A 12,739-nucleotide genomic window follows, 5' to 3' on the forward strand; every position below is an offset into this window, starting at 1 on the left:
TAAAACTAAGCATTTCTTAATAGGCTACAAGTCAAATATAAGCATTTAAACTGTATAAAACCTCTAGAAGAAAACAAAAAATAAATCTTATAATCCTGGAGTAAGTAAAAGTTCATAAACAGTATACAAAGAGCATGAACCGTAGAGCAAGAAATGGACTTCAAGATTGTAAACTTCTGCTCTTCAAGACACCAACAAATGAAAAGGTCACCCACCAACTGAAATACTTTTTTTTTTTTTTTGACAGGCAGAGTGGATAGTGAGAGAGAGAGACAGAGAGAAAGGTCTTCCTTTGCTGTTGGTTCACCCTCCAATGGCCGCCACGGCTGGCGCGCTGCGGCCGGCGCACCGCGCTGATCCGAAGCCAGGAGCCAGGTACTTATCCTGGTCTCCCATGGGGTGCAGGGCCCAAGCACTTGGGCCATCCTCCACTGCACTCCCAGGCCACAGCAGAGAGCTGGCCTGGAAGAGGGGCAACCAGGACAGAATCCGGCACCCCGACCGGGACTAGAACCCGGTGTGCCGGCGCCGCAAGGCGGAGGATTAGCCTAGTGAGCTGCGGCGCCGGCGAGAAATACTTTGAACACTCCTGTGACAAAAAGAGTTCTATCCAGAGTAGGCGCTTCTACATTCCAAGCATAGGAAGGCAAACAAGTCCATCCAAAATGGTTAGACACCATGAACACTGAACCGATGAGGCAAACAAGTGGCAAACACGGGAAAAAATGCCCACATCCTTAGTCATTAGGAAATGCCAATCAAAGCCAACACGTGATCTGGCCACACACCCACGCTGACATGGTTACAATTAAAGACTGGCAGGTTGGGGCTAGCGCTGTGGCATAACAGGCTAAGCCTCTGTCTGCATCCTATATGGTCGTTGGTTCATGCCAGGGCTGCTCCTCTTCTAATCCAGCTCTCTTAATGGCCTGGGAAGGCAGTGGAAGATGGCCCAAGTTCTTGGGCCGCTGCACCCATATGGAAGACCCACATGAAGCTCCTGGTTTCAGATCAGCCCAGCTCTAGCTGTTGCGGCCCTTTGGGGAGTGAACCAGCAGATGGAAAAACCCTCTCTCTGTCTCTAACTCTACTTCTCAAATAAATAAATCTTTTAAAAGAAACAAGAATTAAGAAGACTGGCAGGTGAGGCCATGGAACACAGGGGCCCACATCCGGAACAGAGCTTTGCACTTTCTTATACAGTTCAACACGTGCATCAGAGGGTCCAGTGCTTCCCTTCTTGGGCTTCTTCCAAACAAATGCAAACAGGCCCACACCAAGACTTGCATATAAACGTTAAAGTGCTAGGCATGAAAGACTTGAGTACAAATGTTTAACAGCGTTACACATAAAAACCCAAAACTGCCAGTGCCCACATGTCCTTCCAAAGTTGAACAGATAACAGATTAGGTCTATCCACACAAAGCAACACCATTCCCTCGTGAAAAGGAAGGAACCACTGGTAACGCACAACGCCAACAAATCTCAAAGGCACAACGCTACGGGAAGCTCAGACACGAAAGACTGTATCCCGTGATTCCATTACGTGAAATTCTAGAAAAGGCAAAACCACACTGAGGAAACGCACATGTGGCGTAGCTAGACTTAGTGCCTCCACAACGTATGCACACTTCAAAACAAAATGCTGTAAAGCACAAAAACACACCATCTCATCCGTCAATTTAAACAAATCATGAGAAATTAACCATTACAAGAGAAACGACAGAGCTAATATGACAGGAAGTGGGTGGATGGTTGCCAGGCGCTGCGGGTGGGCAGGGGGCTGACTACAAAGGCACACAGGGAAATTCTCGGCTACCTGAAATGTCTGTTCCTGATCTGGGTGGTGGCCACGGGACTGGACCCACCTGTGAAGCCATCAAACTGAACACTCACAGAGAATTTCATCTTAGGTAAGTCACACCTCAAGAAGAGTGACTTTCAAGAAAGATCTTTAGGGGCAGGCATCTGGTGTAGCAGGCAAGACACCCACATCCCACATCAGAGGGCCTGGGTTCGATACCCAGCTCCTGCTCCTGACTCCAACTCCCTGCTAACCCACACCACGTGAGGCAGTGGTGATGGCTCAAGTGACTGAGTCCCTGCCACCCACGTCCAAGACCTTCTGCAGCCCTGCCCTGCATTTGGGGAGTGCCTCAGTGGATGGGAACTGTGTCTCTCTGCCTCTCAAATTAGATTCAAAAGGAGATTTAAAGATTTTTGAAAAAATAATAGTCAATATCTAAATTATATATGCACACAGGGTTTGGTTTTGTTTTTTAATGATTTACTTATTTATTTGAAAGGCACAGTTAACAGAGAGGCAGAGGCAGAGAGAGAGAGAGAGATCTTCCTTCCGCTGGTTCACTCCCCAAATGGCCACAACAGCCACAGTTGCGCCAGTCTGAAGCCAGGAGCCAAGAGCTTCATCTGGGTCTCCCACATGGGTGCAGGGGCCCAAGCACTTGGACCATCTTCTACTGCTTTCCCAGGCCACAACAGAGAGCTGGATTCAAAGTGGAGCAGCTGGGACTCTAACCAGCGCCCATATGCGATGCTGGTACTGCAGGCAGTGGCTTTACCCTCTATGCCACAGCACCATCCCTGTACACAGGGCATTTCAAAAAGCTCATAGAAAATGGAATTAAAAGATAAACTTAAGGGGGCAGCTGGTACTGCAGTGCAGTGGGTTAAACCACCATCTGCAGCGCTGGCATCCCATATGGGTGCCAGTTCAAATCCAACCTGCTCCACTTCCAATCCAGCTCCCTGCTAATGGCCTGGGAGAAGCAACAGAAGATGGCCCAAGTGTCTAGGCCCCTGCTGCCAGTGTGGGAGAGTCAGATGAAGCTCCTGGCTTCAGTCTGGCCCTGCCCTGGCCTTGCAGCCATTTGGGGAGTGAACCAGTGGATGGAGGATCTCTCTTTCCACAACTGTCCCTTTCAAATAAATCTTGGAAAAAAGGTAAACTTATTTTTATCCAATAATCTTTTGAAAACTACACATATGGAAGAGCTCACAAAAACGCTGAGTGGGGAAAAGCCCTGCAGGAATTTCAAACACTTTCTGCACCAGGAGCTTCCTGGTGCCTTCGTGGAGCTGGGGCGCCCTCCACATTCCTCCGGAGAGGGTAAACTCGGCTCTCCCTAGCACTGTCACCACGTGGATCGCAGGTGCAAAAGCAGAGACCAAGCACAGGGTGCCCCTCGCCAGTCAGCAGAGGCGCAGGGCTCAGCTGTGGGCGTCCCTCAGCCAGCCACTGGGGCCCCTGCTGCAGCAGCTGAGGAAACCGAACGTCTTCCAAGCAACACAGGCCACATGGTGGCATAGAGGGCAGAGACGCATGCTCCCGCCACGGACCCAGATGCCACAGCCCGACGTCTGCATCTCACTCAACCACAGGGCTGTTTCACTGACAGTATACGCATGACACACACATCACTAACAAACATGACACACGCATCACTAACAGACCATGCATGACACACGCATCGCTACAGAACACACATGACATACGCATCACTAACAGACCGTGCATGACATACGCATCACTAACAGACCATGTATGACCCACGCATCACTACAGACCATGCATGACACACGCATCACTACAGAACATGCGTGCAGATTCACCAACGACGGCGCCTCTGAACAGATCTGACGGATCTGACCCTGCCAGATGACGACACGGATTCTTACCTTTGTGGTTCACTGCTGCACCCCTAGCACCCTGTCCCCGAACAGCCCCACATGTAATGATGGCTCAATAAATATCTGCTAAATGAGTATTCAGTAAATATTTGTTCCGTGAACTTATCGCATCCACACAGACATTACCGCCAGTTGAATGATGCAATAATCTTCCGTTCCATTTCCTTTCTTGCATAATTTCTTTGATTGGAAGTTAATAATTGGCTTGTCGCATCCTTCATTTTATTTCTACTTCACCAAATAAGGCCTAGCCTTCAAGCATCGGGATTATTATTTTTTGCTTTAAGTGTTTCTTCATGCCAACATCTCCTAAAATTCTGTCGATGTATTCAGCGCAAGAACAAATGCATTTCTATAAAATGAGAGTCTCGCGGGGGCTCCCTCAGTGAAGTTCAGGTGTTGGGCTTCTGGTAGCCCCCTCCTCAGACAGGCCCCTCCGCCTGGGCTGCTTTCCCTCCCGGGAAACCGCCCACTCTCACTCTTCCCTACGGGCCTGTCTTCACCGCAGTCTCCCAGTGAAGAACTCTTTATTGGGCTGGTGTTGTGGCCTGGTGGGTCAAGCTGCCACCTGCAATGCTGGATCCCATGTCAGAAGACGAGTCTCTCTCTCTTCTTCTCTTTCTGGCACTCTGCCTTTCAAATTAATACATCTTTTAAAAAAAGAAACAGAAGAAGGGCCAGCATCCTGACATAACACGCTACACTGCCGCTTCCAACACCTGCATCCCATATCACAGTACTGGTTTGAGTCCTGGCCGTTCTGCTTCTGATTCAGCTCCCTGCTAATGCACCTGCGAAGGCAGTGAAGACAGCTCAAGTACTTGGGTGCCGGACACCCACATGGGAACCGGATGGAGTTCCTGGCTCCTGGCTCCAGCCTGGTCCAGCCCTAGCTGTTGCAGCCAATTGGGTAACGAATCATTAGTGAAAGAGTCTGTCTTTCAAATAAATCAATAACTCTTTTTTTTTTTTCCCCAAGGAATTCTTTATCAGGAGCTGGTGTTGTGACATAGGGGGTTAAGCTGTCGCCTGTGACGTCCACACCCGTATCAGAGCACTGACTCGAGTCCTGGCTGCTCTGCTTTCTATCCAGCTCTCTGCTAATCCGCCTGGGAAGGCAGCAGTCATGACGGTCCAAGGGCCTGGGCCCCTGCCACCTGTGTGGGAGACTGGATGGAGCTTCTGGCTCCTGGCTTTGACTTGCCCAGCCCTGGTTGTTGCAGCCATTTGGGGAGTGAGCCAGCAGATAGAAGCTCACTTTCTTTCTCTCTCAAACCCTATACTTTAAAATAAATAAATAAATAATCTTTTATAAAAAGAATCCTTTATTACACCGGTTCATCACAACCCTTGGATCCACTTGGACGCTCAGCAAAACCCTCAGCTCCTGCAGGGTGGCAACGTTCAGTATGTTCCTGCGGCCCCACTGCCGCAGCACATCTGACGAACGCTGAGTCCGTCGAACTTGACGGCTTTCAGTGAGGCTGAAGAAACTCGATACCAAAAGTGATGTGAAGCTAAGGAGGTCGGAAACACACATTCATGACAAACTGCTTGCATCAAGCTTACCAGTAGCGTCTGCCCTTGTGAGATGAAGAAATGACCCGATATAACTATGGTGAGAACAAGATATCCGGATTCTTCATTGGAATCAAAAACCTTCAAAGAGAAAAATACATAAAATACAACATATTTCTGTAATACTCAAAAATGCATAATATTGAAAGCCAAACTACTTTATCATAGTGAGTTTCCTGCCCTGATAGTTACTTTTCCTTCCATTTAATCTGCAACCATTCCCTCAGAGTGTGAAGTTTATATATATATAAAACAGCAGCCAGGCTTTTTAAAAACAAAAACAAAAACCAGTATTTTGAAACAAAAAAGTAACATTATCCTGTGATGACCTATAGCCTATTATATCATCATAATAAAATGGCCACAACTGACAGTCCTACTTCCATTATGCACCTGAGGCCATGACACCTCCAAGACGTCCTTGACAGGTCAGAAACTGGGCAACCACCACATTCCTGGAAACCCCCACCCTTTCCCGGAAAACTCCACCCAAAGCACCACCCCCTGCGCTTCCAGATCACAGGAGGGCAACCCTGGGCCTGTGGACTGCGGCTCACGCCCTCTGAGTGTGCGCTTTTGCTTTGCCAACACAGCTTAGTCCTCTGCTTACGCTAAAAAAATGAGCACCAGCCTAAGAATCAGGAGCTGTGAGTCCTTAGTCCACCACTCTTCGTCACAGTTTGCTAAATCACGTATCCCCTCTTTGTCTTACTTCCTTTCTGTAAAACAAAGACAATGCCTCGCAGGGCTCCTGGGAGACTTCAGGGTCCCATGCCTTCAGCTGCGCAATCCACTTTTCATAACCCCTCAAACCCAGTGCATCTCCTCGTCAATGTCACTCCTACAACACGGCGCCACAGGGCTGGCATTACAGTGCAGTGGGTTAATCCACCGCCTGGGACACCTGCCTCCCTTACTGGAGTCAGATTCAAGTCCTGGCTGCTCCACTTCCAATGCAGCTCCCTGCAAATGTGCCTGGGAAAGCAGCAGATGATAACTCAAGTGCTTGGACCCTGTTACCCACGGGGGAGACCTGGGTGGAGTTTCTGTCCTGGCTCCTGGCTCTGGCCTGGCCTAGCACCAACCTTTGCAGCTATTTGGGAAGTGACCCAGCAGATGGAAGATCTCTCCCACACCCCATCTTTGTCACTCTGCCTGTCAAATAAATAAAATAAATCTCAACAAAGCAAAGACAGACAGCCGTGGTGCCACCACCCCCACCACCCTCTTGGTACGGTGTAACTACTTTCCACGCCTTCTTGACATCTTGGGGCAGGGGTATAGTTTCCTGAAGAGCTCCTTCTGGAATCAGTAAAGCCTCCTGAAAGGCCATCATCTATGCTGGCAAATCCTACACTGCCCTTCTTTTTCTTGAACCTGCATGCAAGACCTTGGGTTTACCCTCATACATTGCTGCCTTGCTGCATGTGCTCTGTCGTTCCAGCCCACTGAGTTACGGTGAGGAATTGGGGCAATTCAATCAAGGCATCAGGGAAGCCCCGACAGACAGGTACAGGGCATGCATGGGGTCTTCAGGGACCTCACTACAGGGGTGACTCTTACCTCATTCACGAATACTGTGAGGGTAACATCCTGGTAAATACATGAGAGCCTTGCCTCAATGCTTAAAGTTCTCAGGGGTGGGGAACACATGAAAGCCCACGGACACACACTGCCTGGCTTTGCCAAGGCAACTGCAGGCGGGACTTGAAATTTAATATATCTATAGCAGGTTAATTATTAAGTTGACAATGTTGTATGGCCTGTGAGTGATGTTATAAATACCCAAATGACTCTTAGCAGAAAAAAATGTTCCCCACCACTATTCTAAATTTACATATACTCAACTTTAGTTCAGTTTATCTTTAAGATTTATTTATTTATTTGAAAGGTAGAGTGAGAGAGAGAGAGAAAGGATACAGGAAGAGTTAGGGGGCTCAGGGGGAGATGGGGGAAAGGGAAGTGGGGGGAGGAGGAGGATGGGAAAGGGAAAGAGGAAGGGAGGGGGCTGGCGCCAGGGCTCACTTGGTTAATCCTCTGCCTGTGGCGCCAGCTTCTCATATGGGCGCCAGGTTCTAGTCCCGGTTGCTTCTCTTCCAGTCCAGCTCTCTGCTGTGGCCCAGGAGTGCAGTGGAGGATGGCCCAGGTGTTTGGGCTCCTGTACCCGCATGGGAGACCAGGAAGAAGCACCTGGCTCCTGGCTTCAGATCGGCGCAGCACTGGCCGTAGTGGCCATTTAGGGAGTAAACCAACGGAAGGAAGACCTTTGTCTCTGTCTCTGTCTCTCTCACTGTCTATAATTCTACCTGTCAAATAGAACAATTAAAAAAAAAAAGGAGAGGGAGGGAGAGGGAAGGAGAGGGAGGGGGAGGGAGGGGGAGGGAGAGGGAGGGAGAGGGAGGGAGAAGGAGGGAGAAGAAGAGAGAGAGGGGGCGTAGCAAGAGCAAGAACAGGAGCTGGAGCTGAGAGGGGAGAGGGAAAGGGAGATCTTCCATTTGCTGGTTCACTCCCTGCATAGCCTTGATAGGCAGGCAGGGGCCAGGCTGAAGCCAGTAGCCGGGAAGTCTACGCTGGTCTCCCACGTGGTGCAGAGGCCCAGCACTTGGGCCATCACTGCTGCCTTCCCAGGCGCATTGGCAGGGAGCTGGACTGGAAGTGCATCAGGACTAGGACCAGTGTTCTGACATGGGTAGCTGGCATTGCAAGCAGTGGCTTAACTCATTGTGGTACAATGTCAGCTCCACCAATTTTGGTACATTTTTATAAAGTTACTGCATTCTACTACTAAAGAATGCTCTATCTTATAGTCTGATGTGTGGAGTTTAGATCCTTAATGCTGTATTTAAATTCAAGAGTCCCTACTGAGTTTTCTCTAATTCATTTTAAACTCCAAACTTAAACTGCAAAGAACACTATAGATGTCAGAGGGTTCCTCTGGGCGCCACACTAACTCCTTCAGTGGTTGTTACTCTGGGAACTTGGCTACTTGTGTAGGGTACTTCAAAAAGTTCAGGAGAATGGAATTAAAAGGTAAGTTGATTTTGGTGCTAAAAACCAAACTGAAATCTGTGCCGTGGTTTTCTTAATGTGCTTCTCCGTGAAGGGCGGAAGACCCCTCACGGCACCCTGTTTCAGGGAATCATCGCAAGTGTGTCGTGGCCACTTGGAACCAGAGGGACACTGGGGTTAGGTACAGCTCTCCAAACAGGAGTCTGGGGGAGGCACTGTGGCGCAGCGGGTTAACATCCTGGCCTGAAGCGCCAGCATCCCATATGGCGCCGGTTCGAGACCCGGCTGCTCCACTTCCAATCCAGCTCTCTGCTGTGGCCTGGGAAAGCAGAAGAAGATGACCCAAGGACCCTGCACCAGTGTGGGAGACCCAGAAGAAGCTCCTGGCTCCTGGCTTTGGATCGACGCAGCGCTGGCCACTGCTGCAAATTAGGGAGTGAACCATCGGATGGAAGACCTTTCTCTCTGTCTCTAACTCTGCCTGTCAAAAAAAAAAAAAAAAAAAAAAAAAAGAAAGAAAGAAAGAAAGAAATCTTAAAAAACAAAACAAAACAAAACAAGACTCTGCTCTGTCAACTCTGAGAGTAACATTAACATGACAATTAACTTTTTTAAAAATAAATTTAACACTTTCACCAAAAAGTATTCAAAGCAAAAACGCACAGCTCAAGGGATGCTGGCAAAGCCAGCACTTCAGGACCAGCAATGCGGACACAGGGCCAGACCTGACCCCTGCCTCCGCCTCCGACAACCTCCGTCCCAACATCCAACACCACAGCTGGTTTCTCTACACGAGTGGAGCTACACAAAGGATGCTCTTCTGCTTGCTTCGCCATCACTACAGGACACCAGTCTGTGACTGTGCCACGTCTTATTCTTCAGTTTCTTTTTGTTGGCAAATATTTTGTTCCCCATCTAGGTCTCCTAAGACAATGCTGTTCTGAACATTTTTAGGTACGTCTCTCATTGGACAGGAACACTATTACAAAGACTTAAATCCTTCCCAGCATATCTTGTAATGTTCCAAGTGGTACCTAACAACCGTCCCGATCCCAGTTCAGACGGCTCCCCTGCCCACCAAGCTGGCAGGTCAAACGGCCCACTTGGCATCACCTCGCAAAGGAGCAGCAGCGCCTGGAACCTCTCGGCCCCGACCTGAACTCTGACCCCTCCCCGATTCCTCGGTCCTTACAGAGCACCTGCCCTGGGCCAGGCCGCTGCCGGCCACAGTGTCCTCACCTCAGACACAATCCAGTCCCTCCCTTTCTTTAGGCCAAAACCCTGGGGCCATTCTCAGTCCTTCTCCCTCCCCTGACAGCCACAGCCAACCCTCACGGCTCCCCGCAGAACACTCGGGGTCCTGCCACTTCTCACAGACAGGCCCAGCTAAGCAGTTGCTACCCCTCACCGGGTCCCTCTCCAACACACGGTTTCCTCTGTGCGGGAGCCAGAGTGAGCTGGTGAGACCTTAGGTCACACCATGCACGTGGTTTCCGGCTCAGAGCCTGCAGCAGCTCAGGTCTCCTCCCGGCCCCACACCCGCGCACACTGCTGCACTGCAGGCCCGTGGGCTCACTGCGATTGCAAACGTCACAGCTTTTACAGCCGAGTTTCCCCTCCCTCTCCAAGCCTTCGCTCACGTGGCATCTTTTTCCCACCTGCCCTTCCGAGCACGGCCCTGGCTCCCCAACCACACCACCGCATGCCTTCTCCAGCTTCGTTCTCCTCCACAGCTCTTACCGCTGTTTGCTGACTTCGTGTCTACTCAGGTTATCTGTCTGCCCCGAGCAGAACTTAAGCTCCATGAAGCGTAAGTGTTTCCATCACTACTGTCTGTCTAAATGCTTAGGACAGTGCTGGGCACGCAACAGGCACCCAGCATCTTGCTGAGTGGTTAACTGAATACAAAACCACAAACAAAAGGGACCAGGCTAAAATGTGAAATGTTCAAAGGAAACACAGGTGTTTTCAGAAAGAATTATCACCAGCAGATCTGCAGGGAAAAAAATGTTAAAGGAAATCCTCCCGGCAGAAGGAACATGACATCAGATGGAAACAGAGCTGTCTATGAAGGAGTGAAATACACAGAAGACAGAAACTATGGGGGTACATGTAAGAAATTCCAAAGCAAACTTTGGAAAGGTTGCATGATATGAGATCAATAAAGGAGGGCTGGAGTTGTGGCGCAGTGGGTAAGGCCACCGCCTGTGACGCAGCATCCCATGTGGGCACCAGTTCAAGTCTCAGCTGCTCCACTTCTGATCCAGCTCTCTGCTAATGGCCTGGGAAAGCAGCAGAAGATGGCCCAAGTACCCGGGCCCCTGACACCCACATGGGAGACCTGGATAAAGCTCCTGGCTCCTGGCTGCAGCCTAGCCCAGCCCTGGCCATTGGGGGCGGCCGTCTAGGGAGTAAACCAATGAATGGAAGACCGCTTTCTCTCCTGCAGTCCCTCCCCCTCTGTAACTCTAGCTTTCAAACAAAACAGTAAATATTTTTTAAAACACCAATGAAGAAAAGCCAGTTGTGTTCATATAGATTAGTAAAGAGCTGGAAGTTAGAAGTTTAAATGCATCAAAACATAAAATAGCATCAAAAATGTGAAAGAGGTAAGTAGAACAGAAGAAGTAAAGGGCCAGTGGTGAAAATTGAGGCTTTAAGGACAAATACACATATGGAGAGAGATACTCTGTGCATGTAAGGATTAAGGTTAAGCCTCAGCCTAAGGCTTATACAAATGGGTGCTGGTTCAAGTCCTGGCTGCTCCACTTCCAATCCAGCTCTCTGCTATGTCCTGGGAAAGCAGTAGAAGGTGGCCCAGGTCCTTGGGCCCCTGCACCCACGTGGGAGACCTGGAAGAAGCTCCTGGCTCCTGGCTTTGGATCATCCCAGTTGCAGTTGTTGTGGCCATTTGGGGGAGTGAACTAGTGGATAGAAGACCTCTCTCTCTGTCTCTCCCTTCTCTTTCTGTACCTCTGCCTCTCAAATATATAAATACAGCTTTTTTTTAAAAAAAAATAGGCAAAATGTGAACATATACAGATTAGAAAATAGTACTATATCATTGTTACACTTGCTGATACTGCCAATTATAATGTGGCGAGGATGGCCCACCATCCCCACGAGGGTCCTTTGAAGGGAAAAGTGGCAGGGAGAGACAGAAACATCAACAGATGACACTGAAAGTAGAAAGCAGAGCAAGTTAATGCAGGCCATCTCCATGTTTTGGACAAAGCAAGAATCAGATTCTCTGGGCAAGTGTCTGGTCCTGCAGTTAGGACAGTAGTGGGTATGCCCACATCCCCTATTAGAAGGCCTGGGCCTAAGTCTCAGCTCCATTCTCAACCCCAGCTTCCTGCTGCACTGTGGGAGGCAGCAGGTGATGGGCTGGGTTCCAGCCTCTCACACGGATGACCTGGACTGAGTTCCAGGCTTCTGGTTTGGGCCCTGACAAGGACAAGCCCAGGTCATTGTGGCCAACTGGAGAATAAACCAGCAGATGGGAGTTCTTTCTCTCTCTCTCTTCCTTTCAATAATAATTTAAATATAGGGGCTGATGTTGTGGTGCTGGTGGTTAAGCCACCTCTTGTGATACCTGCAACCCACATGGGCACCAGATCATGTTGTAGTTATTCTCCAGCTCCCTGTTAATGCGCTTGGGAAAGCAGTGGAGGATGGGCCAAATCTCTGGGCCCCTGCACCCATGTGGGAAACCCAGAAGAAGCTCCTGGCTCCTGATCAGCACAGCTCTGGCTATTGCAGCCACCTAGGGAGTGAACCAGTGGATAGAAGAATTCCCTCTCTCTCTCTCTCTCTCTCTCTCTCTGCTTCTGCCTCTCTGTAACTCTGCCTTTCAAATAAATACATCTTTAAAAAAAAAGTGATCTCTGCATGAATCAGTGGGTTACAGGAGTTGTCAGTGGAGTGGCTTCATAATAAAAGGGAGCTCCCTCTGGCAAGCTTGCTGTGACACCAAGCAGATACAGGCGCCATGCACACTCCCACACTCCCCAGCTTCTGCAGCTTTGAACTTGGAAACCCCATCCGTTAGCAACTGCCTAATCTGGGGCGAGCACCATGGCACAGCAGGTTACACTGCTGCTTGGGATGCCCATTTTCCACACTGGTACTCCTGGGTTAAGTCCCTGGCTACTCTACGCCTCCAACCCAGCTTCCTCCTAATAAGCCTAGGACACAGTGGTTGTTGGCACAAATACTTGGGTTCCTGTCACCCTATGTGGCACACCCAGATGGAGTTCCAGCTCCTGGCTTTGGACGGGCCTCAGGTAAACATTGTTTAAATAAATCTTTAAAAAAAGAAAACCCTTACCTAGTACTCAGCTACAGTAACAGACTAAGGCATGGACTAAGAGCATCCTTTTTATTACCACCATATGCTAGCAATTCTACTCCATGTCAATAATAAAATACTTTTTCCCTG

The 12,739-nt window shown here is 49.4% G+C and overlaps 1 protein-coding gene across 1 annotated transcript in view; it reads right to left on the reverse strand.

The window, feature by feature from the left end:
• The window catches only part of REC114 (REC114 meiotic recombination protein), a 125,393-nt gene that overhangs the window by 93,613 nt on the left and 19,041 nt on the right, over positions 1-12,739 (reverse strand). Inside the window, exon 2 of the mRNA XM_051822308.3 lies at positions 5,281-5,370. Coding sequence (XP_051678268.2) covers positions 5,281-5,370 — 90 coding nt within the window. The remainder of the gene's footprint in view (positions 1-5,280; positions 5,371-12,739) is intronic.

This window comes from Oryctolagus cuniculus, chromosome 12 (assembly GCF_051225735.1).
Source record: "Oryctolagus cuniculus isolate XC-2025 breed Fujian yellow rabbit chromosome 12, ASM5122573v1, whole genome shotgun sequence".
Classification (NCBI taxonomy): domain Eukaryota; kingdom Metazoa; phylum Chordata; class Mammalia; order Lagomorpha; family Leporidae; genus Oryctolagus; species Oryctolagus cuniculus.